The 26,910-nt window shown below is 38.9% G+C and overlaps 1 protein-coding gene and 1 long non-coding RNA gene across 2 annotated transcripts; one reads left to right on the top strand and one right to left on the bottom strand.

Annotated features, from left to right (window-relative positions):
* The first annotated feature begins 346 nt into the window (after positions 1-346).
* Positions 347-26,393, top strand: LOC119132846. Its single transcript, XR_005099953.1, has 4 exons — positions 347-409; positions 573-636; positions 756-847; positions 26,334-26,393. It is a non-coding gene; the product is annotated as an uncharacterized LOC119132846 (long non-coding RNA).
* Positions 15,803-18,151, bottom strand: smtla (somatolactin alpha). The gene is made up of 5 exons (XM_037268365.1): positions 18,072-18,151; positions 17,723-17,916; positions 17,395-17,508; positions 16,664-16,843; positions 15,803-16,097 (listed from the first exon to the last, which is right to left on the bottom strand). The coding sequence occupies exons 1-5, from the start codon at positions 18,076-18,078 to the stop codon at positions 15,906-15,908; spliced, it is 687 nt and encodes a 228-aa protein (XP_037124260.1). The 5' UTR covers positions 18,079-18,151; the 3' UTR covers positions 15,803-15,905.
* Positions 26,394-26,910: the final 517 nt, after the last annotated feature.

Here is a 26,910-nt window from a genome sequence, read left to right as displayed (position 1 = left end):
GAACACTGACCGGACCGCCTGGATCGAGCTCGTCATGGTGCAGGTTGCAATTGTGCCGGTCATATGTACCTCTCTTTGCCAGTCTGTCTCAAAGTCAGCACTTTTTGTGATGTCTGAGATAGCGTTCCCATCTTCTGTGCTGCATTTTGCTTTTGAATTTCAAGCCCTTCCGTTTTGTAACCGCAACCAGTCAGTCAGAAGCGCATTGACCAATCACTCAAATCAAATTTGCAATCATCTAATCAAATGGGAACCTAATTGGCAATGGAGGAGAACAATGTAAGGTGCCCGTGTGTATGCATGTGTATACTAACTTTGCATTCTTTGCACTTGACGCACCTCGGAAGCCAGAGACCGCCGACGTGTCAGAAGGACCGACTGTGTCTGAGGACGCCGGCCAGGCAGACATGTAAGTCACTTTATCAGTTTGCTTTGCATTAGCCCAAGTGAAGTGAAGGAGACCACCACCACGCGAGAGCAAAGTCTGATATTTGGAGTTGGAGTCGTCCTCTTTTGACTTTGCTCAGCCTTCTCCGTGTCTTTTCCATTCCTTCTCCTTGTTTGTGTTTCAGTTCGATGCTAAACGACAACTGGGCCCAGATGAACAAGAGCACCGAGAAGCTGCTCGGCCCCAAGGTACTCGCACTGACGAATAGATTTTCAAGTGGCCTCGTCAGTCGAAACGCTTCGTTGGGCAGCCGAGCGCTCCGTCGGGATCCGCCGCCCTGACGTGCTTTGCAATGTGTGCCCCTCAGAAACGCCGGAGCTTCCTTCACCATGCCGTCCCGATGGTGCTCGGTGTAGCGTTCCTCATGCTAACAGTCACCATCCTCGACAGGATCACCAGGTACACACACACGCACGTCCTTCACGTTAGTTGATTTTTAAAGCTTTATTCTCCAAAGAACAAAAAAGAAAATAAAAAGCGTACATTTTCCACGCGTCCGTAACGAATCATATTTCAAAGGCAAACCCAACACGGTCAGAAAAAAGTGTGCTCCTGTCACTCTCCTCATATCCACACAAGTTTCTACACATCATGGGCCTCGAGCCTCTGCTTTCTTAAAGATACTGACGCCATTTTTCTGGCTGGCTCCCATTTTTAACACAGCAGTTGTGAGGTTGCGAAGGGCAACGTGTAACTCTGTGTTCCAAGGGTCCGCGTCGTCTCCAAAGAGTTGGACACGGTGGTGACCGTGTCGCAGGCGGTCAGTGGCAGTGACCTTTGTGAGAATAGTAAAGATTCTTCAACAAAGAAGCTTAGAGCTCATCATCCATGCTTGTTGCAACTCAGAAAGCATACATCATCACCTTGACACTATTGGTTTGAGGGATACAAAAGAAATATTACTAGATTGACTAGGTATGAGTTATGGATCCTTTGTGTATCATCTCCATGAGATTTTCCAGTTCATATGTAAAATGTTCATGATTGAACCATATGGAACAAAACATATGGAAATTGTATGTTTGAATACAATTTCAGGAACTCTTTTCCATAAAATGATGCAGTGGGTGGCTTTGACAAAGCTTCCAAGTTAAGTCTCAAACTGTCTATATAATTCACAACAACGAAACACAAATCCATGAATTGCTCTTTGGGACTCGTGCTTTTTCTAATAATGTATCAACAGTGCCTCCAATGGTTGTGGCTAAACAGCACATTCCATTTTTGTCTCAATTGCTCCACGACATGATTAATCAACACAATGGACAACCACGAATGAAGCTTCGACCAAGTTGCCATTATGATACATGTTATCAAGCAGAAGCACACACTTCCCTGCATTGAATCCCATTTGTTCATGCGGTGTGATCTGAATTGTGACTAACTTAACTGCAGCTAGACATATGTAAGGCCAAATAATGCATACGATATTCCATATTCATATATAGAGGAGGGTAAAAGGGCGGGGGTGGGGGGTATTCTTCCAAGTGAGAACAGGCTGCCTGCCAGATGCTGCTCACTCTCAGCAGCTGGAAAAGCAATATAATGAAATTTCAGACCGTTCTATAAATGCCGCGGCCAGCTGCTTCCAGTTAATGTCAGAAGATGATTAAAAAATGCAACACGTTAACTCTTATCAGCTATTGAGCAATAACGATATTTCCCCCTCACTAAAGAAACACCGATTGTAATATATGAGATTTTTAAATGGGTCTGGCAAGAAATGTTTAATGAGCCGAGGAGGAATTGGTGTTTGTTTTTGTGCTGTCTCTCTTGTTGCATTTGCTCACAAGAAATTTTACAACGTGGTACCTTGAGGTCAATGATGTGGGGATGGGTGGTGGTGGTGGGGGGGTGACAGCATCTTTCACCAGTTTCCCCACCACCTTCTTTCCCGATGGAGCTTCTCCCATTACCTGCTTATTCCCCCTGGACCACTTTCCTAGCACATACTTATCCCCTCAGACTTAACTTTTTGACATGCAAAAATATTTACACATTGTTCTCAATCAGAGACCATAAAAAATATATCTATGATCTGAACATTTTTTTGTTGTGGAGTTGAAACGACCACACAAAAGAATGTTTCTTCTCAAGTTACTTGTGAAACTGTGGAAACAATTCAAAATGATTGTACCCGAGAAACACCTCAGTCAACAGCTATTAGTCAATAGTAGGGATAAGCAAAATGAAGCTTCAAATTAGCTTCATAAACCAGTTGCATTTATTTATTATTATATCAGAGTAATCCATCTTATTTGTTCACATTTAAAATACAATGTAAACAGCCCTTAACTACTTAAAGTGCATGTTGAAATTTCCACGATCCTGAACACAACACCATAACTCAAGTTCAACAGCCAACTACAGTGTAAAAATAGACAAATAGTTACAGTATCTGTATGCAAACTCCACAATGTGGCTCAAAGCAAGCTCAAAGCTCACTGCAACAAAGCATTACATTTATAGATTTAAAAAAAAAGAGGTCTCCTGAAATGTATTCAACAAGATTATTTTCACTCTGTATTATCTTGAAATCATATAGACTTTGAAGGCTCCCACAGAGAGGAAGAGATTGTATTAGACATCACTTGTAAAGATGTGAAATTGACCATATTTGAAGAGACAGGGTTTCCGAGTATGAGTGAACATTTGCATCAATTGTGTTAACAGGTGACCGATTATTATGAGTTTATAATAATAACCCTACCTATACTTTCAGCAACTACCTCAGCGGCATGCTTTTTTAGGTGAATGCCACATTGCATTATTTAGTGGCTGTGCGATTTTGATTACTATGGGGAGTGAATTAGTGGTTATATCTGGAACTTCGAAAACCACAAAGAAGCTTTTTCTTTGCAGTGGTGTGGCTGTTTTTCAGAGCAAGCAGACAAACTAAAAATATAATAATTATTTTATGAATTAATCATAATTTTGACAAGATTGACAGAACGTGATGGTATGTGTCAAGATTGATGGCTGGTGGAGGACGTGCATCCAAATGAAGAACTTCAGATGTCAGACAGGGATGAAGACAGGCGGGAAAAAGTTTGCAGAGTACCTGACAGGTACAATAGAATACTTTAAAAGGATAAAGAATAGAACAGATTTGAGACAAGAAAATTTGTTTCTATCAACAAAAAAAAAAACAAGTCGGATGACAAAGTAAAACTGCATAGGAACTAGATTGGAATAATTAGGAAACTGCTGTGTTTGTCAGTAATTCAGATAGCAACAAAGGAAAATATTTGAACAAAAGAGTAAGAACGTAGGAGTGATACATTTGATTTTGTGCTTGTGCATATTAGCAGCACACTTGCTGGTAGATGGAAAATATATTTTATTTTGCACATAAATGACCTCGGTTTTTGTTTTAGTTCACAAGCTAACGGTAACTGCATATTGTTTAAAAATACATCAGTATTTCAGAAAGGTTTTCATTTTGGTTAATAATACACTATGACGGAGTGTACATGTTACATCTGACAACAACATGATACAGTTCAGTCTATGACAAAAATATGAAATATGAACACACAAACTTGCATTTCTTTACTGTGAACTTTTAATTTTTTTGAAATACGAAAATATCTGTTGATTTCCCACTCTGGCTCTGTGGCAATACTTATAACCAAACCAATCCCAAGGGAAGGATGGGAGCTGAATGGCTGATACAGCAACAGGGCAAGGCTGATGTTTGAACGAAGTGTGCTAAATCAAAGCAGGACAACATGTGTTAAAATTTCGAAGATGATGGTGATGATAAGTCTTTATTTCGAACAGTTAAAACATAAAAGGATGACTTTTTTTAATAAAAATAAATTCCAATAAATAACACTTTAAAGTGCCATATTTAAGTCACAAAGAAATAATAATAAGAAAAACTCTAATTATTACTGATCCCTTTCTGGATAGCTCTATCTGTGGCTTTACTTTGTGAATGTTTGAACAATGTTTGCTCTAGCGGTAACGTTTTTTGCAATGCCTTTGATGAAACTAAAGAAAGATAACAGATTAAAAATCTACTCGAGAAGGCAAAACATGCAAGTGCCGGAGTGCGGATATGTTTTTCCAGTAATGTAAAGGCTGAATTTATATGCAGTTTGATTGATGTAAGGTGGGTAACCCTCGACCGTTATATGTGCACTTTTACCTCCTTGCTCTCCACAGCTGTTTCCTGACACAAACTGTTTTAAAACTGTGGCAGCAATACAAACCAAAGCCTTTATGCAAGTATTGAATACACGCAGAAGACCAATCAGATATCCCAGTAGACAGCTACTGGTCACCTTGCAGCTCTTCCTGTCTACGTTGGGTCATTTCCTCTTGAGTCATGTTGTAAAGGTGTGGATTGTTCCAGGTTTTACAGCTTGAATACTATGCAATATAAAGAGTAAGCAAGACCAAGGTTTTATTCATGTAATCACTTACAACCAACCTAAATTCATCTTTGTGAGTCCTAGCTACTAATAGTGGAGCTAGCAATAGAGTGGTAGCCATAGAGGATTGTTGCACTGTTTGCCCTAATGCTTCTTGCCCATAGTATTAATAATAATAATAATAATTGATTGCCAAATGTCTTTCATACTTCTGCCTCACAGTTGGGGATTTAAGGTTTAGGTTTAAATCAAGACTGCAGGCCTTCCTGTGAGTCGTTTGCATTTTCTTCCTGTCCCTCGCCAGGTACTTCAATTTCATTCCAAAAATAGGCATGTTAGTTTAAATGAAATCTCAAAATGTGTGTGGAAGTTGTATGTGCAAAGCGCTGGAAACTGACCAGTCCTCGTGTACCCCACCTCTCACCCAAAGTCAGTGAGGTTATTTTCATTAAAGACAAGCACTATTGAAAAAGGATGTATGGATATTAAAATCAGACTTTCAGCGTACCAGACTTTAAATGTTAAAATGAGTTACCCCCCCCCCCTCACTAAAAAAAATCTCAAGTGATTTTAAAAATAGCTTGGACAAGTGTTCTGGGAAAACAACATCAAACATTCCATTTTGGCTGTCATACAGCATCACATTCCCCTTCATCTCAGTGACAATAAATCATAACAATTCCAAATTGAAGCTGTTTATCGTGAGTCACAACAACTGTTTCAAGAGCATCCCAAAACACTGGCTGCTTCAGAGTGGAATCAGTTGTGGAGGAGCTTTGGAAAACACTTGAAAAGAGGTCCCAAATGGTCCCAGTCATAAACACTTTGCCCCTCAAGTGTGCTCTGCGAAATCGCCCTCTCGTCATGAAATGAGGCAGATTGTTTGTGACAATTAGGCCGATGCCAGATACTACTGCCCGCTGTGCTCCACACAATCGCTGCCCCCCATCAGCCAAGTGTGTTTATCAGCAATTACAAATGGAAAAGAACTCTATGGCGATTAGACCCAGGGAGTGGCAGCTTGCCCTGCCCTAAACAAGAACGCAGTGTTTGCTTAGTGTTTGCACGAGGTCCCACTGAGGGAGCAGCATGATAAAAATGAAAGGAACGAGGAAAGGAAGGAAGAAGGAAATCTTACCAGAAAAAAGACATATAGAGGTAGCGAGCAGAACATTTTTGAAATGGCACCTGAGCTTTGATCAAGTGTGTAAGATAAAGAAGAAATGAGCAGAAATTAAAACATAGCAAAAGGAAGGAAGGAAGGAAGGAAGGAAGGAAGGAAGGAAGGAAGGAAGGAAGGAAGGAAGGAAAGAAGGAAGGAAGGAAGGAAGGAAGGAAGTATAATGAGACGCATTAAACAAATATATCGGATCAATAAAGATCAGTGAAACAAAATCAACAAATAAAATTGATGAAAAAATAGAAACATTAATAGAAATGAATAAATACAATAAATAAATAGAACAATGACTCAAAAATGTAAATAGTATATAGAGACCAAAACTGGGTTAACCAATCATAGATGTTCTGTAGTGGGCAAAATATGGACAACAAGGTCAAGGAATTGAGCCATTATAGCCTCAACAGAAGATGTTACCTTAGCTGGAACCGGTGTTATCAGCCATATAAAGGTAAATTTACAGGACCCTGTGAGTGCTTGTAACAGATGTAAGATGATCATATCTATTCAATAGCCTGAACACCATCACAGCATCTGTTTCCAATCTATTTGACTCGACGTGAACCTTCCCCCGGACTGCAAAATGGTCATTTTTATTTCCCCGTAAAGCTCTGAGTTATGAGACGTATTAACTATTTGTAGGCTTTTATTACTGTTGTTATTACCGTATTATCCTCACAAATGTTACGCGACATTAGCTATAATTCCATACTCCCTTCCCTCTCCCTGAAGGCTTCCTTGAAGTGGTTGCAAAACTCTTGTTTATAGTTGTTCCTATCATAGATCAAGTTGTCATCTGACCATTGCCTTTGTCTTTGTCCAGTGAAACACAGTTTATGTACAATAATCTAGCCCACGCTGCAGAGAAAGGGATGAAATAAAAGTAGCATCTGTTGAAGTGATTGCTCATGGCAGACTACATACCTCAATGTGCATCCATGCATCTGCACATGACATCAAGCAGAGCAACACTGATGGAAGAGAGAGTAACTTCCCACCTAACTTTCCCATTCATATGCACAACATTTTCCATTTCTTTTCAATTGCAGCACAGTACTGCAATATCAAAAGGGCACGTCAGACTACATTAGAGGCTTACAGCTGCCATCTAGTGGCAACATCTAGTCATTGCCGTATCACCGTCAAAGGTGACCTTTGCTCTTTGGTGTGTCTATCTTTAGACAATAATGCTCAGTTTTGATTGACATGATCACAAATTTAATACATAAAATATATTTTTTGATAAAAATACAAGACTGTCAGTATGATGGGTGACAGTCAAAGCTGAACATTATTCCCCGCAACCCTGAGCTGTGGTGTCTGAGAGCAAGACACTGATACACCAAACTGCTCCTTGGGTACTTAGGTAGTTGCCAGCGCCAGTGTGTGCCGCTAATTGTGCGTGTTTGCGGTGTTCACGACTGTGATGGGTGACAAGCAGAGGTAAAGATTTGTGTATGCATGCATGCAATGGTACTAATAACAATGATTCCTTTTTTTCGTACTAATTAGACCGTGCTAGTGTATTTAATAAAGTCTCCAGTGAGCTAATAAACACAAAGACACTGATGATTACATAAATACAGCCTTGCAATGTGATTATAGATTTAAACACAATAGATTGTTTTCACATACCAAGCTCAGAAGATGATATCAACATCTAAAATAGATAGCTCATCCCAGTCGAACAATGTATATAAAATAGAAGAAAGAAAACAAAAACAAGTTAAACTTGAGAACGAATATGTTGTCTTTAATTGTTTCCAAGTGTCCTGGATTCACTTGTGTGTTTTTCTTTTTCTTCTCCTGCCAAAGTAAATTCAAAAGAATGATATTCATGTTTTTTCAGTTTCACTTTTATGGGACAGTAATAGATTTCCGAAGGATGTGCTCCACGTGAGTGCAGCTCAGTGATCAAACGGGATTTAAGTGATCTCCTGTGGTGAAGGAAAAGAGGTGGGACACTTGAGACCTTTTGAATGGGCTTTCTGGTGTTTTGATGGTGTGTGTAGAGTCATCTCAATCACAAAGAAGCGAGAGTCAAAACTCAATATGCTAGCAGACCTCTACGGGTAGATGATGTAAAGTTGGCTGGAGCATTCAATAGCCTCCATTGATTTTTACAATATTCAGATGGTTCTATGCACTTTGTTGTCATTATTGTGAATGAAATACGGTGACATCCACCACACGTGTTCATGGAGCTCGCAATCGGCCTGCACGTCGAACAAACTGGTTTCAGCAGACGTATTGATTTTATTTCCTTAGTTCTGTCTTTATTTCCATTCGTTCATCATTATTATATTTTATCTTCATGCGGCTCTTACATGTGAAGGTCTTACCTACCTCTTGGTACTTACTGCACCACTGAACCGAGAGCTTTGAGCTGATGACCTGTGGCCGTGGCCTGTGATCTGGTGCAGGTGCAGATGGCTGCTTGAGTTGGTGTTACCTCACCTGGATGCTCTGTACACCGCCGTGCCATCATTATAGTTAACCTGTAGGCTATATGTGCCTATGTGGCCGTATCCTGGAGTTGTTTTTATTCCATGTAACGAAGAGAAGAGAGTTATATTTTTGTTAATCACTTAAATTTCACTTATTTAATATAATAAATAAATAGAAATAAAAAGGTAATATTTGTGATTGAGATAAATAATTAAAGATTTGACCTTAGTCTTTTTTGTTTAGTATGCCTCTCACTGGGCAGATGTGGCTACTGCATTTAGAGGCGTGCTCTCCTTGATGGGGTGAAGGGTCGAAAGCAAGATGGTTGCATTAAGTCAGTGAGTTAAGCATGCATGTAGGCCCCTTGGTTAGATAAGGTTTATCAAAGCATTACTTGGATTGTTGTCAGTGAGTTTGCACATTGTTTCAAGCTAGAAAGACTAGTTAATTCAACTCAACTTAACTCAACGACCTAACCAACATCCACAAGTTGAATCCTGAACTCCTTGCCTGAACAAACAAATGGTAAGTCAATGCATTGAAGCTTTTCTGAGACCTGCACATGCCTTTGACTTATGAACATTGAAATCTGTCAAAAAAATGGCACAAACAAATTGATAAAACAACCGACTTTGGATATGTTAAGCATATAATGAATTGGGATTGTTGAATACTTTGAACAATATTCTGGAATCTTTTTGTGAAGTATATTGAGCAATGGTATATAACTTGGGGATACTTTGAACAATACTATGAAATGTTTGTTGGAAGTACATTGAACAATGGAAACCCTGACATGCCATTGAACCGAAATGTTTGAGTTTTGGATTGGGATGCATTGCCTTTTGATGTTGTTTCATGATTTTAATGCCATGGGAGGCAGTAAATCGTTTTGGACATCAAATATTTGACTTCCGAAGGATTATAAAGTGTATTATAACTTGAAGCAGACACCATCATGCATACATAAAGGGAGACAATCAATCAACGCCAACAAACAGGAAATCAAGCCAATCGTCAATCAATCAATGTAAAATAAAATGTGAAATTCAACGCTGTTAATACTTTTAAGGAAAAGGAGTCATTGATTGGTATCACGCCTGACTGTCTTATTATTAAATATTATATCTTACATAGAAATTGCAACAATATCTCCCTCTCTTCCTTCCCAAGCAAGGCTGCTGCGCTAGCAGTTGAAGTGACTATTTAAACTACTTTTCTCTCCCTGAGCCTGCTGGAATGCAAGTATTTTTAAATTATCACCCAAAGCAAGATGCTATCCGCCAAGTGAGTAAACATCGATAGACTTCAACACGATAATTAGGGTTTGGTTTAGGATAATAGCAAAATCCATTCCTTCAGGGAACACAAACTGTACATAAATTACGAGTCAGTTGTACACTGCTAATTATAAGGGAGCCGTTCTAAGGCAAAAACACCAGGCCAATATGTTTTTCCATCTCTGTCCTTGCTAACCTCTAGATCACAATGTTGTCTGTTGTAATATTATTCCAAAACAACAAGAATTTAAATATGCACCCCACATCTCACTGTGTAGCAGGCATACAAAAAGAAGATAACCACTAATGTGATGTAATATATTGTAAAGCTAAAATACTCAAAGATAAAGTTTGGCTTTATCGCTTGAGTCGTAAACACATGACACAAAGTGTACATACAGTGCAGGAAACGCGTTATTGTAGCATCACGTCAAGGCTCACGTGCCTGTCAGCATTAAATTGGACAAGCTCTGTCTCATTTGTTTTCTTTTTGTCCTTGAAGAAAAAGTCGAACATGTCCTTCCCACAGTCTTTAACAGGGATCCCTCTTGTGCAATAAACAATGAATCAATGTGAAGCTTTGTGCTAGCTCCAAACGGTGAACTTTCAATCTTGTTCGCACCGCCAAATCAATTTAATGTCAAGTTATGTTTCAATGTCAAGCAAAAGCCAAACAAACAACACAAAGGCATCGGTGGCCAATCGGAAACAGTCAAATAAATCAGTCTTATCACTTTCAACCAGATGGAACCTGTGGATCATCTGTCTGCCAAATGCAATCTGTTCTGTACCTTTTAAGTAGACAGTCACCTTTTAAAAGTCACCAATTGGCACACATGGTTTTGGTCCCAAGCAAAAACAAAGGAGCCAAGAGCTTGTTCACCACAGAGGATTGGAGACATTTTCACTCATTCAGAATACCACAGCAAGTGTAAACAAAGTAAGCCGGTCTTAAATCATTTCTATTACCTTTGTAACAAATGTTTGAACCTTGGTGGTGGTCCTCACGGTGCCTATAAAGCCAAATGCCACAGACAGGAGTCTTACTACTACGCCTCATTAGACGCTTCTGCCCCCCCCAAGCGCATCTGCAAAATTCATCACAAAAAGTCAAATAAACTTTAGACTGCAGAAAAGGAAGTTCAGTTTGAGGTGCAATTGGTTTAACATGATTATGTATTTGCTCGAGACACAGGCACACAGATTTGGCACGCCACGAACGTGTGTGACAGATGTCCCCATATTTAAACGACACCATGCAGCGTGGGACATTGCCTCTGAATCATTTCGGATATCAATTCATTGAATGAAATATAATTATCAACTTATAAATATTTTTATTAACACCCCCATCACCCATTGAGGCATCCACCAGCTTTTCCGCTTGCACCATCTACAATTATAGAACCCTATCTTAAAATGAGTGGAAGAACACGGTCACATCCAAAAAATGCCCACACTTGCCGCCTCCAACTCTTTTCAAGCTAATCCATGTCCTCCATTACAATGCCCATCGAGACATCCTGCGTAGAACGCCAAATGTTAAATGTGTGCATGTGTCGCATCTTCTGACACTGCAAGTGCATATTTTTGTACGAGATAGATTAGGTTGTTTGTTGTTGAGAGACAACTATTATTATCAAGCATTTATTGAGCAGTAAAATGACCCCCTCCAACCAACCAACCACACGCACACACACACACACTTTCATTGACCTGATGCTCTCCTTCCACGGGCTCTGACGTCGTCATTGCATCACAGAAATGTATGATGCGTACATTGATGTTGAACAGTGTTGTTAAAATCCTCAATGGTCACGGTCATTTTTCTTTTAATCTGAACAAATGACAAGTTAATAACCAGTGTCACATGAAAGAACATGTTCTGCATTATGAATATCCTTGAATATCTTCATCATTCGTTGTCCTTTGCGATGCATTTGTCCCTTCCAGTAGCCTTTGACCTCCGCAGCCATTCTTAATCAACCAGCCCACCTTTGCCGCTCCATCCTGTCTCCAGGCTGCCAACCGCAGATCAGGTGTCTTGGCAGCAGCTCAGATTGTTGTCCTCTGCATGTACGCATTGAGAATACAGGAAGCTGCATTCAGGCTAGGCCACTGGAACAATCCCACAAAATATTGTAAATGGGATGGATGGATGGATAGATCGATACAGTTGTAACAGGAGAAAAGAGAAATCTCTGGAAAGATCAAGATGAAGTAATTCAGAGCATTTGAAGGAGAAAGCGTTGTGAAAGGATTTGAAAGGACATAGTATTGAAGGAAATGGGTAAGGAATGACTTGGAAAGGCACGGAAGAGCATTATAATTAAAAAGGCAGTTAGTCCTAATGACAAACCTGTGAAGGTATGGAAGTATCTATAGAAGATTCGGCTTTGGAGTTTTTGACCAGGTTGATCAGCTGACTGAGAGGGTGCAAAGATACCAGAGGAATGGAGGAAAAGTGTACTGGTGCCCATTTTTTTTAGAACCGAGCGAATGAGTAAAGTTGTGGGAAATAACAACGACGTTATGGGAAAGCCTAGTGGGGCGTGACTCACTACGAGTTTGCTCAGTGGTAGGATTCAGGGTTTGTGTTGAGGGGTGAGGAGGACCCACATGCAGGGACGCAAGGCCAAAGTACTCTCATAAAATGTTTAATTTAAAAAAGGAAAACAAAGAAAAACAATGCCCTTTAGAATATTATTAAATGATAAAATAACTCAAGTTAAAATGAAAAAATAACTGATTAAAAGTATCAAACAATCGCACCAAGTTCCCCGTGATGTGGACACAACTGACAGGAGGCTCAAGCTATGGATGGACACGTTCCAAAAGAAAACACAAAAGTAAATACGATCAAACTGACAAGACACTCTTTGTAAGAGTAAATTCCCGATGTCAAAAAAGAAAAGGTGTTTTGATAACATGTTGACTGGACTTAGGGGGATAAATGGGAGTATCTGAACCCAAAGTGAACTGACCACACCGATCAAGATCCGTTTGCACTTAAAAGCCGTTTGTCCATTTTCATGGGATGCACAAGCTCCCAGCAAACCTTTTCTTCTGAGGAAAGACAAGAATGACATGAAAGCCAAGCGTACACTGGTAATCCTTGGAGTCTTTCTGAAAAGGAAATTATTAGATTTGAAGTAATGAAAGAGCTTCCTGAAGTGAAGGAAATGCACAAGATTTTGAGACCTGGTTTTGATCTTTGAAAAACAAAAGCAGACACATTGGCAGGAAGACGAATACATTTTCCACCACTTTCCTCTCTTAGCTTGTGGAGACTCAGAGTAAAAGTGTAAAACGCCAAGAAGCTCCCTCTGGGCACCGACGTGAAGAGCAGGAAATTGCATTGATTTAAGACGAACCTCTTTTGGCATTTTGCTTTTTCCTCGCCTAAAGGGAACACAGTTGTTCAACAGCCGCTGGTTCAGAAATGTCCAGCTAAGATGTTTTCCAATTATTGCTGACAAGCTGATGAGATAAAGGCGGGATATGAGTATTTTGAAAAAAAGTTAGATTTGATTCAGACTTGGCGACATACTCACAGATTCCACATTTAGTAGTACAATTTTGTGATGTGAAAGTCCCTCTTTCCTGCCATAAGGGCTGGGAAATTCTGCTAACTAGGGCTTAAAACAACATGGCGGAAGTATTGGAAACACCAGCAAATTTTAAGGCAGATGTCTGGAAACATTTTGGTTTCAAAAAACACAAAGGCAGCAATGAACTGGATCATCAGAGCAAAATGATATGTAATATTTGCGGCATGATAGTGAAATATTCCGGCAATACCACGTATTTCAGAAACCATCTAACAGGACACCACCCGGACGCTAAGTCTGTATTGTCTGCAAAGCAAACGCAGCTCGACACTGCATTTGGACTAACAGTAAAAAAAGCATTTTCTGACATTTGCAAAAAACAAAACAAAAAAAACCCAGACCTTTTGGGCTATAGGACAATTCAGAATGTTTTTCTATTTTATTTCTGATTGCTTCAATTATTAGTTCATTTTTAAGGTTGTCTGTTATATTTATTTTGACAAGAATTGTGACATTTGCACAACTTTTTATTTACACAGCCTGCCCTATGGTTTGATTCATTGCATTTGTGTTTTAGTCGGGTCATTTGAACTAAAAAGTACTTTATTAATGTAACTGCTTTGTGTTATTCATTCTTAATATACATATTCATATTTTAACTACAATGTTTGACTTCTTCTGAGAAGGACTTCCTTATCAAAGTAAAATTGGTGCATGATATAATGGAATTAAAAGTCAATTGAATTGTTAATTGAATCGAACCAATTCCCGAAATCCAAATCGATACCTACTGCTAACCCACAAGGGGCTGGTCGAATAAAAAAAAAATAAAAAAAAGCGAGAGAGAGAAGAAAGCATACTTCTACAAATGGTACATTTTCTGACATTATTTTGGTCAGGGTAATATTTAAAAGATAAATACAATTTGGTATTCTGTCTGAATTTCAGCATGTTCTTTACCTTTCTAATCAAAGTCTTCAAGAGCTAATTGTCAGATTTCTATAAGAGATTATTTTGAACAAAGAATCTGCTATGTGACGTGTGTCAAGATGGATTTTTTTGTCCTTCCACAATCTGCTTGGAAAACCATCAAATGTAAATTGTATTACTTATTTCAAGTGTGTGTGTGCGTGTGTGGTTAAGTTTTAAGTCTGGTAAATTGCCACTGAAACCAAATGCACAGTCTGCCTGTGGGTTTGTGAATTATAACGCGTTAGGTAACCCTATGCCTGTAAATGTTTTGTCTCCTGTTTGACTTGAATACACATCACCATTAAAATAAGAGCCACTGGCTACAAAGAAAACAAATGCTCTAAACACTACAAGGTTTAAGCATCCACCCAGCTAATGCTGATGCTCTTTGTCTTTTGAACCAACAAGTAAATCATCATGCAGGCTTAATTAGATTTTCTGCCTCCAAGCCATGGAGTTTCAATTATAACATATACAATTATCTTGCATAGAATGCAACACACTTGGGGCTCTTTCAAGTGTTAGCACATGATGGAAAGGCGGTTCTATAAAAATGTCTGGAATTTATTACTCCATAATATTCTGCTTATCTTGGGCCAAAGTAAACTGTGTGTGACGAGCTGAGTTGGTTCCTGGGCACTTGAGTAGACCCCTGCTGGTAGACATTTTAGAGTTATATTATGGTTTGAGCTTTTTCTATCTATTATGTCACAACACAAAATAAATTGTCTGAGTGAGGATCGCATGAAGTTAACTGCAAGTAACTACCTGAAAGCAGAGTGCACAATTTTCCCTCTTGTGTTCTTTCTGATTGACAGGACAAGTCCAGCGGAAAGGAAACCGAAACAATGCTAAATAAGGTTGCACTGATGAGGTTATTTGATAAATTAAATCAAAACAAGATAGGAGAAGGTGTCTGGACTGAAGGAATTTGAGAGGCAGGGACTAAGAATATGTAGAGTACTACTACTTTGTACATGGTAACTTTCATTACAACAATGCAGGTATGTTTCCATTATTACGGCATGCTTAAGAATTAAATGTGTACGTTTTATCTGACATTTAATAGAACAAGCAATTTAAAAAATATCATTCTATTTAACCAAAAAGTACTCTGTATAGTTGATACTGGCGCCAGTATTTAATCAGTCGTTACTAAAATCTCAGGATTGGTCTAATTGTTGGTCATTATGAGTACAGCACACACTATAACAGCAGTAAGCACTAACACTGATTGTTTTCACATCATTTGTGGGGCCTTTGATGTTTTAAAAATTAATAAAAATGACTGTGATTGCCATGCGGATGACTTGATTATAATAAGCCTGTCAAGGGCTGCAACATTCTTCATTTAGTTAATTAAGCCAGAGGTAGTCAAAATTACTCTCGGGTATTGCGCTCTGACTGTTAATATTATAAACAGGTTTGAGTTCTGAACATCTGGACAGGAAACTTCTTGGCGGCACATCAATACACAGATTGATACTTTAGCTAGTATTAACCTTGATAAATTACTTGATAAATGATCAAATACACAAGGTATATTGTCTTTGAAAGATTTATTTCAGTTTTTTTCTCAAGTCATTTTCCCCCATGACGCTATCTACTAGGAATACTTATCAAGTTTAAAAGTATGTGACTTTGGTTTTATGCACAGTTGTAATCTTCGATTTGTCTACATTTAAGAAGCTTGAGGAATGTCACCATTTTATGGGAGTCTTTCTTGAAGCAGCTGAGTAAGACGTAGTCCCTCATGACAGATTCTACCATATCAGTCTGCATGTCGTATTGGAACAAGCCTTGGTCGCTGTAACTCGTCAGTAGGCCCTCATTCAGCATCTGGACGGATACATTCAGTCACATCATGGGAATATTTGACTCATATTGATTGCAACATAAAGATTTGAACAGTAGTTGTCAAAATCACTGATTAATTGTTCATTTTCAATGTGCGAGGTTTCCTAACTATTATTGAGAAAAGCGAAATATTTGAAACTAGAAAAACCTCAGAGCGCAACACCGCACAAAAATGTCACAAAAAATGTATAAATTATATTGTGAAATCTTGTCTCGCTTTAGTTTTTCATTATACTGCAATTTGAATCAACAGTTAATAATTGGTATATAAAAATGCTGAAAACTGCAAGCATGATGGCTACTAATTCGCGTGTAAATGACTAGTGAAGTGTAGTTCGAGTTTCATACACATAAACATTTTTTTTAGTTTTTTACACGTATGTAACAGTTAAGACAGTTGAATCACTGAAGTTTAAAAAAAAAAAAAAACTATATGATTAAAACTCTTTGGTCTCCGGAATTTTATATGGAAAACTTCATGAGGTCAACAACCATTATCGTGAGCCAGATTGTTCTTGAAGCTTTCACTACGCAATTTACGGACTTACCTTTTTAGTGAGAACGACGACTCCATGCTCCAAACTGATAAGTTTGTCTGACATCCATTTGGTCTTATTGAGGAGCATTTCTGGAGCTCCATCATAGCGGTCCAGTGTTGTCTGTAGGTAAACCAAGGGCTCAATCCACGATTGGACCAGCATTAGCACCGAGTGGAGCAACCATTTGTCCTAGAAGACACACATGATTTACTAGACATACGAGTTACATGTTATGACAGAAAATTTATGGGTCCCTCTTAAATTGATCTGAACTCCTCACTTCATAAAATTTTAAATCATCCATACACAAGTCATGGACAAACAGTAATGTGTAAACTATACTTGTTGTGAGCTGCATTGTACTGATTCATGAAACTGATTTGTAAAACAGTTATACTAAAATAAAATAAAAAAATGCAAATAAAATCTTTATATACGTATATTTAAATCTAGATGTTTTGTCAACTGCTAAATTCATCAACTAAATTCATTGCATTAAAGTTTACCACTTACTATGAATGAGCTAACCAATCAAATTATATCATGGCTTATTACGTGTTTTTCTTAAACATAACAAAACATTATGAAATAATTACTATTTTTTTTCAAAAGTGCTAATAGCTAAATTGCCCCCCAATTCAGGACGGACTCATACTTTCCCAGCTTCTTTCATACTTCACTTGATGTTTAAAATAACAGGTCGTAGTTAAAAAAAAAAAAATGCATCAGCTTGTGCTTACAGACATTTGCTGGACTTCACCAATGGAGCTTGGAATAGGGATGGCCTTTGTAAGGCACGCATAGGCCTCCTGGTTACTTTGAAGCCGCAATGGATATGGGACAAATATGTCCTCCTGCAGATGATGCAGACACAAGGGGAGGGAGAGAAGCCACATATACGTAAAATATGGAATTTTCTTGTATTCAGCAGATATGGAATTCTCCTCTTGTTAATTGAATAAAATGGGTTGTTATGGATTTGCGAATCCTTCTAACATATACACGTGTGCTTAAGGCTAGCCCCACTCTGTGCTGCAAATATTGAATTTCTGTGTTTGCGGTACTTACAAACAAAGAACATGACTCTTCTGCGACATGTTGGATGAGCTCGGCATGCTGGATCACCCTATCCAGAAGCTTGTCCTGTGAAATAGATAAACAGTAGGGGTGGATGACCTGGTCCTGGTCCGTACACTCGAGCAGGAAACTGGTGCTGAGGAGGCAAGGCCAGGACAACAAAGCCCATAGAGCTCCCTGTATAGCTGAAAACAAACACAAACAATGCAGAAAATGTAACTGCATGCTTTTCCATGATAGAATTCAACTTTAAAAATCTTGTTTAATGTCGTTTGCCATGCTTCAAGGAAAACAGGCTTAAGCAATGTACGTATTTAGACATGACAGTGTGCGAGAATACCAGTCATTCTGTGAATTTTTCAGTCCCTGAGGTCTTCTAGGTGATGGCCTTAAGAGGTCAGTCTCTTATGTAGAGTGACCAAACCATGAATATAAGAAAAGGTCACCTCTGGCAGGGGTGGGCACATTTTTGTGCTCAAGTGCCACATTTGAGTTTTAAAATGTATGGAGGAGCCATGTCATTCGTGAACAAGTTACCCCTCCCCCCTCAAGTTCAAATGTGTTTGTAATTATTTTTCACAATACTATTTTCATGTGATTAATTGTAAGTAATCCAATGATAAATCAAAACAGATTCTAAAATAAAATAGATATTTAAAAAAATGATTTAAAAATGTTAATGATATAATTGTAAAATTGTTGATTTTAATTTGATTAAAGAAATGAAATAAACTTGCAGCCATAATTAATTTTCATTTGTATAAAAAGATAATGTTCTCATTTTAATTTAGATTATTTTCAAAAAATCTATTAAAAAAATAATGCAACAAATATTACAGGACTGGACTGTCAGTTCTTAATTATTTCCATGCGTCCCCTTAGCCATACTTTGCCCATTTTTAATGTAGGACCTACATAAATGGCATATACGTAAAGTCGAAGTGGCAACTATAGTCAGATGTGCTGGTCAATGACCTATTAAAACCAGAAATATTGAGAAACTCATTTAGACCCACACAAACTACAGTTAGAGGAAAATAAAATGTTTCTACTATGATTCAATGAGCAAAAAGAGTAAAGATGAAAACTTTTAAGTGACTTATTTGGTTTGTCTGTTTGTACATTTGTTAATGGCTACTTTCTGTCCCTTTGCGCTGCTGAGTTCGATCATGACTCAACTAAAGATTATGTGTAATCCTGTTGCTAGGCCTCTCGGGTTTCTAGGGATTAGAAAACGCTTGTGATGGGTGTCACATTGCTGGATTCTGCTTCATACAGGATGCCTATTCACAAATCTAAAATATATTCACACTTGAGGATTATTCACTTACCAGGGCCAATGTTTTCCATATTAAAAAAACCACTCCATTTCACCTTTCTTTCTTGCAGTCATTTGGCTGGAGTACATGTTTACGAGGCTATTTCTTCTTTTGAAGAAATTATGCTATAGTTTTGATTATTTTAATGGTAATTTTTTTCTTCCATCCATCTATTCTGTGCTGCTTATCATGTTCAGGGTCTTGGGTGAGTTGATATCAATCATAGCTAAATACCCGTTTTATCGTATGATTATGATGATGTACTGCATGTAACAAGTCCAATTAAATAAATGAACAATAAAAAATGATGAATGGAAAAAAAGCAGCCCTCTAAATGATTATCGTCCTCTTCAGGCAAAGAATTCCAACCTGGTCAAACGATTCTTAGCCGCTGCCCTTCAGTGCAAGTTCTAATTTTCTACAGATTAAAATTTTCTCAGTATTCTTAGACAAGTACAGGCCTTTCTGGAAACCTTGCGGTGACTCATGTTACTTGTAACTCACATCACAAACCAGTCTGGGAACAAGTCGAGATGCCCTTTAGAATAGGGCAAGCACTTAAATAAAATGCACACATAAAAGACAGTGGGTGCGTCTTCCGGCCACCCTTGCCACCGAGTCATAATAACAGAGAAAATACAGTACCCATAATTACATTTTAAAGCAATATAACAATGCATATTTACAATTTTATTTGTACTGAAGGGAGAAATAGTGTAGCTTGGGGTCAGACTGTGAAGTATGGGCAAAGAAGTAATACAACATCTTCAATATTCAGGTCTAGAGACAACCAACCTTCACAGTCCTGTATCTACTCTCTCATTTGTTACATCCACTGCAAAAAAAAAGTCGGCTTCAACAAAAGAGTTGTTTGGCTGGGATGAAGACGTTTGCTGGTTCAATTCAAACTGTAGAATTACACTTGTGCTTCTAAGAAAGGTTCTTAGAGAGAAGGAATCAAACAAAGCATTAAACATGGTACCATGCAGTGTGGCCTTAAGTAATTTTCTCTGCCATAAGCCACGAGCAGCACAATGAGCTTAAAACCATTTTGAATTGTGCACATAAGAGCCTGCTCCTAGTTTATCATTCCTGTAATTGTCAACAGCACATAACAGTGGATGGCAATGCAGTGACAGTGAAGGGAATACAAAAGGGACTCGTGTTTGCAAGACTTTGACAGGCTGATGATTTTGTCAATTAATCTGACAACAACAGAGTTGAAGAGTGCATTGCCAGCCTCCTCAAAATAGTCGAGCAGATGAGAAAGATAAAGTTGCATGATGTCTGTCTCAACAGAAAAGTAATTCACTAGCTCATGATGGCTGTGAAATTGTCATGTGTGTAAGTCCCAGTATATTTATTAAACATTTTTTGTAGGTCAAAGTAATTTGCTTCACTGGAGTTGGATAAGTTTAAGCAGACTTTGAGTTTGGGGGAAAAAAGTGCCTGTAGTGCCTTTGTCAGAAACTGATGTTATACTGCAACCTAATCGAACCTGTTTCAAATCTTGGTCGAGGGTACTACTCCTCAGACTTGAAAATTGGAAGGAGCCTTGTAATAGGTGACACTGTGCAATTTGCACTTGACATCGGCTTTTCAATGACTGGAATGTGCCACCTGGGTGAGACATCCTCTGGAAGGAGAGGTAGTGTGATGATCGCCAGTGTTATTACAGCAATCGCTACACAGTGTATCATTCGTTCATTTTTTCCAATGTAAAACTGACATTAGAAAAAAATAATGACGTGTTTTCTTCTAAAAACACGATAGAAAAAAAAACAAAGGAATTTTCGTCCATCCGTCCATTTTCTATACCGCCTATCCCCATGGGTGTCGCGGGCATGCTGGAGCATATCCCAGCAGTATCAGGCAGTAGGCGGGAGACACCCTGAACCGGTTGCCAGCCAATCGCAGGGCACACAGAGACAAACAACCATCCGCACTCACACTTAGGGGCAATTTGGAGTGCTCAATTGGCCTACCAAGCATGTTTTGGAGATGTAGGAGGAAACCAGAGTGCCCGGAGAAAACCCACGCGGGCACGGGGAGAACATGCAAACTCCACACGGGGAGGGTTGGAGGTGGATTCGAACCGGCACCCTCCTAACTGTGAGGTGGACGTGCTCACCAGTGCGCCACCGAGTCGAGGGATTTTGTTGTCTGATATTGTGCACAAGGCAGCTCAGTGGCGCACTGGGTGAGTGCGAGTGCAAATGGTTGTTTGTCTTGGTGCGCCCTGGGATTGGCTGGCAACCGGTTCAGGGTGTACCCCGCCTACTGCCCGATGACGGCTGGGATAGGCTCCAGCACACCCGCGACCCCCGTGGGGACTAAGTGGTTCAGAAAATGGATGGATGGATATTGCGCACAAATATAAAATGGGAAAAACAAAGATGACTTGGATGTTGCATTTAATTCAGATAATTTCATATGCCACACTTCAGGTGAACTGGAAGATCCTGTGAGTCAAGTGAAAGTTCCCTTCCGGTTTGGGCACGGCAGATGAAAATGTATAAAATGAAGGGTACAAATTATCTTAATTTTATATGCAACCGGAGTGGCTACTTGTCAAGGTAGTACATGTAAGTTAATGTTTAAAAAAAAAAAAAAAAGTAAGAAGAAGAAAGCACGTGGACGATAAGCAACACGAAATTAGTCTTTCTAACCCATGGCTTTAAAACTGTCTTTAAAACAGTCAGTATGTACTATATCCTGACATTTGAACCAACATGTGTTAGATTGTTCTCAGTTTCATTAATCAACCTGTCATTTGCTGTTGTTCGACCCAAATTTAGTTTTACATATGTGTCAGGAGAATACTACATCTAGGACTGCCAATGAGAGAGCTGCCACTGAGTGAGATGCTGATCCATTCAAACTATCCCCCAGGCTTAAAGTAATTAGCATCTCCCTTTGCTAAAACGCAAGACTTTCTCCTTTCAACACAATATTGCTTCTAATTGGGCGCCATTATTTTCCATTTACAAACCTTTCCCCATTGGGAACTCAGGCAGAGTACACCTGCATGTAAGAGAACAATTACAGATCCAGTACTGATGAATTCCACTTGCGTGCTCCCCTCTGAGATTTGGCAGTTGCGGTACCAGGCCGTCTTGCTTAGTGATGTCATTTTTTTGACAGGGGGATAAAGAGAGCAGCCGTGGAGACTTAAAAATCAAATTGGTCACGTCTCCTTGCCAGTCACTCCAGACAACAAATGCAGGCGCACAACCAAGGTGGTGCTTGGTGTGTCAACAATTGTGCACTTACATTCGATAGGAACTGTGACGCATGCATATATACCGACGAGGGAGGAATTAATGTGGGCAGAGGTACTTTCGATCACAACTCTGGGGAAAAAGCATTAGCTTCACCCATCTTCAAAGTAAGATTTACAAAAAAAAGAAAAAAATGCTTGGCCAGGTTTATTCCAAAAATGTTCCCGATGGTGGGAAGACAAAAGATATTTCGTCCCTGAGGCATATGTACTCCAAAGCTTTGCTTCTTTGCTTTACTCCTCATTCTAAGTACATGTTCCCCCTGAAGTGCACTTGCTCCTGCAGCTGCCTCTTAAGCTCAGGCTTTTTCAGTCTCTTTTTTGTCTTTCTTCTCCATGTATATACCTCCAATATAGCCCTGGTACTCTTTGTGCACTGCTGCATCTCTCTCCTGTTACCTTTACCTCCTGCCTTCCACACCCCAAGGCTTTTGTCTGCCCTTCTCTCCCTCGCTGCATGACTTGAACCACATTTTGGTTAGCTCAGAGCAAAGCCTGCTATTAACAGAAGCCAAGGTGGCCAGATGGCAGCTCAAAGATGGATCACATAAACTCTAAAGGTGTCTGGAGCGCCAAACCTCTATTTTTAATGTATCCTTTCCCCCTCTCTTTCTAGGGACTTGTGTTGCCATTGAAGCATGATAATAAAAAATAAACTGTGTAATAGTTTTACTTTCAACTGTCAGGTTCAAAAGCATTTTGATTTGTCATTGCCATGGCAACCCTTGATTGCTTTTCATAGTAGTAGTCTGTAATATTGGTCGAACAACCCCATACACCTCTCACGCTGTTTTAGCGCTATAATAAAAATAATGAAAACCAAGGTATAGTGCAGTGTTGAAGTGGACTGTTGCTTCTTGGTCTTGATTTCAGACAGACACAGTCACCTTGAATTATCTTTAACTCCTCCTCATAAAAGAACAACAGAAAAACAGACAATTGCCTCGCTTAGGTTAACCCTGAAGAAAAAAAAACTTTATAGCAAACTAACAAGTTCTTCAGAAAAAAAAAAAATAGACATGAAAGGTGACAAAAGTACACCCCCAGAAAATGAATGGCAAAAGTAAGATTATTATGATAAAAAAATTCTAATAAATAATTGCAATGATATTTTATTAAAAAAATATTTGAACAAATACATGAGACGTTTAGGTTTTGGAATGAAAATTGATGCAAATTATGAAACATAATTTTTTAATCCCCATTATCGCTTCCTTCGATAAAACCTTAATATATCTTGTATTAAAATATTTTAATCATCATTAGGCACAGATTATACATTAATGTTGGTACTGTACCACATTCTTTTAATATTATAACTTTAATTACAACCTTTGTCTTTCAATTTGATTTTAGTCTATTTACAACTCATCTCCTTATTTTCACTTGCCAAGTTGTCATGTATTTGCATTTTTAAAATCCATTGAGTTTTCTGTTCCTCTTGCTTCATTTGATGTGGGAAAATGTTTTATTTAAGGTTTGCATTACAATTAGGCTAGGGAAGTAAACATTAAGATGTCATCCAAAAAGCAAATGCAACTTGTCTGTTGGAATTGGAAAAATGTTCAATAGCGCATGCAGGACTGATGAGTGGCTGCAAGCCAGCGGGCTGCCCTGCGTTGACTTAACTTCCTTAATATTTGGTTGGCATGCGGCGGTGATTGTCAGGTAACATTTAGAAAAGCCTCAGTTTCTCTCTCGCTCTCTCTCGCTCTTTCAACAAGCTTACAGTTGCTCTTGACCCATCCACCGGTTTACAATGCAAATGCCATTTTTCTTTGTCCCTTTTCTTAGCAAAAGGCAATGGTTCATTGTGATGCGGAATGCGGTTCCACGGCTCAATGGGTTCTGTTTAAAATGAGATTTGAGAGAGTGAGCACGAGCGACTATGACAGAGAACCTCTATCCGCCTTGTGTCTTGATGAATAAAAGATGGGGGCTCGAGCGTTGTATAAACAACAACAGAGCATAATTAGTTCAGTTCTTTTTATTTTAGGGACTACTTACGTGACACTTCCTTTGTATAGCTCCTTTCATCACATGCGACGCTGTCTGCTTGCTGTGACATTGTTTTTTCTTACCTCTCTTTCTTGTGAATCAACGTACATCAAGCAGAATCATATTTGCATTGCCTATAGGAGTACAGTATGGCATACATTTTCTTCTATCTCCTGAGATTAACACACAGTACTCGCGCAAACACGCACACAAACTTAGTGAAGGTTAATCATGGAAAAACCTTACAGTATTTATTTAAAGAAAAAATTAACCTGGTCTTCTCGTCACCTAACTCATGCTTCTGCCTTGAAATATACAGTACACCCTTTCTCATCTTGTCCGTGGTAATTACCGTAATTCCCGGACTATCAGCCGCTTCTTTTTGCACAAGCTTTGAACCCTGCGGCTTGTCGTCCGGTGCGGCGTAGCTATGGATTTTTCATGATTTTTTGTGATGACTCATACACTTATACACTCCATAAAAAGGCTGTGGATCGCTGTTGTGCGGCACTGCTTTGCTGGGCGGAGGGATATGTGACCAGACACATTTATCAACATTGATGACAACTTGTTGCGTCACGCTTTTCTTACTTTATTTACCGGTCACATCTACTCTGGAGCTATACGTGTAGCTTATATCACATTGCCAACTTTACCGCTGTAAGTTGTCCCATTTTGTTTATTATTAGTGTGTTGCTAGTGTTCCCTGCACATTAGGTTTTATTATGGTCGTCACTGAGCTTTATACATGTTTGTATGTTTGCAGAGCTCCTTCATCTCTGTCAATAAAGGTTATGTTAATAAAACGTATGCGTCCCCAAATCTCTTTCCTTACGATATTCTTTGTGTATATTCTCTTAAAAATGGTAATTAAACGTTAGAAAACCTGCGGCTTATGGTCCAGTGCAGCTTATATATGAACAAAACAAGATTAACCCCTAAATATAGCTGGTGCAGCTTTTAATCAGGTGCGGCTTATTGTCCGGACATTACGGTAGCCAGAGGATTGCCTCTAACGTCAGGCGATGTAGTAAAGAGAATGGTCAGAACCTCACGGAGTTCTGACATGATTCCCAGTACACGTTCAGATGTACAGTAATTAGACCCATGTGCCTTAAAATACATTACCTTCAGACACTTTGCTCAAAGGTGAGGCTAGAGTCTTTCATATTATTTGACTCTCAGAAACGGCTCATTTTTAGTCAGGCTCACTTCCATTATATTCCAGGGCAATATAGAAAAAAAATCAATAAAATTTAGGGGAGGTCAAATGTCATTCAAAAAATGTTTTATTGCATCACGCTTGACTTGACCTTGATTTTGCCGATGTCGCGGTATTAGTGGAGTTAAAGTATTTCCACATTGTTGCGCTGGATAACTCGAGAGTGTCTTGCTCTCCCTGTATTTTGGTAAATTCAATTCAGGAATTAATTGACTTTTTGAATACGTACATCTCCTAGCCTTGTGTTTGTACGTAAATGAAACATGTGAAGCATGGTTATTGTAAAATTGTCAAGTAGACCCAAGTGCAAATTGCCTTGTGTGAGTGGACCAACAATTCTGATTCTCCTTGTTTTTTTGTTTTTGTTTGTTTTTTGGTTGGTGCATGTTTTGTAATTGCTGCTGTTTTCTGTGTTTATTAATTTGTGTCTGATACTTTTTGTTTGCTCTGTTATTTTATTTATTTAAAATTAGTTTGGACTTTCCATACATTTTACAAACACATTTTATGGACCGCACGCACACGCGCATGCACACGCATACGCACACACACATTTCTATGTGTACAAAATTAAAGGTGGTGGGTTTAAAGTTTGATAAAACTTGGAGAATGGAAAAAAAGGAAAATAACTATTCAAATCATCTGAAGCAGTGTGACATTTGGTCAAAGATTCTGGAAAAGCTGTTCTTTTAACACCTGAATGGAAAGTATGAGTTAACACTTGCCTCTGTTTTTTTGACCTTCTTGCTGATCTGAGATGTGCTCACATTTCCTTACCATCAGACGGTGAATACTTACATGCTCACGTCTGAAGAAGCAAGAACGCCCACCCTTTTGCTCTCCACCAACCACCTCCCGTGCCCCCCCCCCCCTCCCCTCAACCACCCACCCACCCACACACACTCATCTGCCCCCTAGTATGGACAAGTAAGAAAAAACTCTCTGGTTGCAAAAGTGAACTGAGAGTTAATTTCAGCCACAGTTAGACACATTTTACTTTTGTCCAAGTTAGATTTCCAATTCAGAATAGGTCAGAGTTTAATTTTCAAACTATTTCCTCTTGTTGTGACAGCATTTTGTGAACTATGCCTGCTGGCAGTACAACACGTGGCAAAGTAAGTTTTAGAAATAATCAGGTAAACTTCTGTCTTCTCCAGGTTTGGCGTTTGCAAATAAAAGTAACTGAAGATATGAGGGGGAAAAACATGTAGCATCATCACGTCTATTCTACGATGGCATATTAGGGTCACCTAGCAAAAAATCACAAGATGAGACGAGACGAGATTTGCAGTCATCATGGCGAGATTAAAGTCATCACGTCGAGATTTAAAGTTATCATGTCGAGATAAAATGTCATCAT

The sequence above is a fragment of the Syngnathus acus genome, chromosome 13, assembly GCF_901709675.1.
Source record: "Syngnathus acus chromosome 13, fSynAcu1.2, whole genome shotgun sequence".
Taxonomy (NCBI): Eukaryota; Metazoa; Chordata; class Actinopteri; order Syngnathiformes; family Syngnathidae; genus Syngnathus; species Syngnathus acus.
The sequence above is the reverse complement of the archived record's forward strand: the minus strand, read 5'-3'. Positions and strand labels throughout refer to the sequence as shown.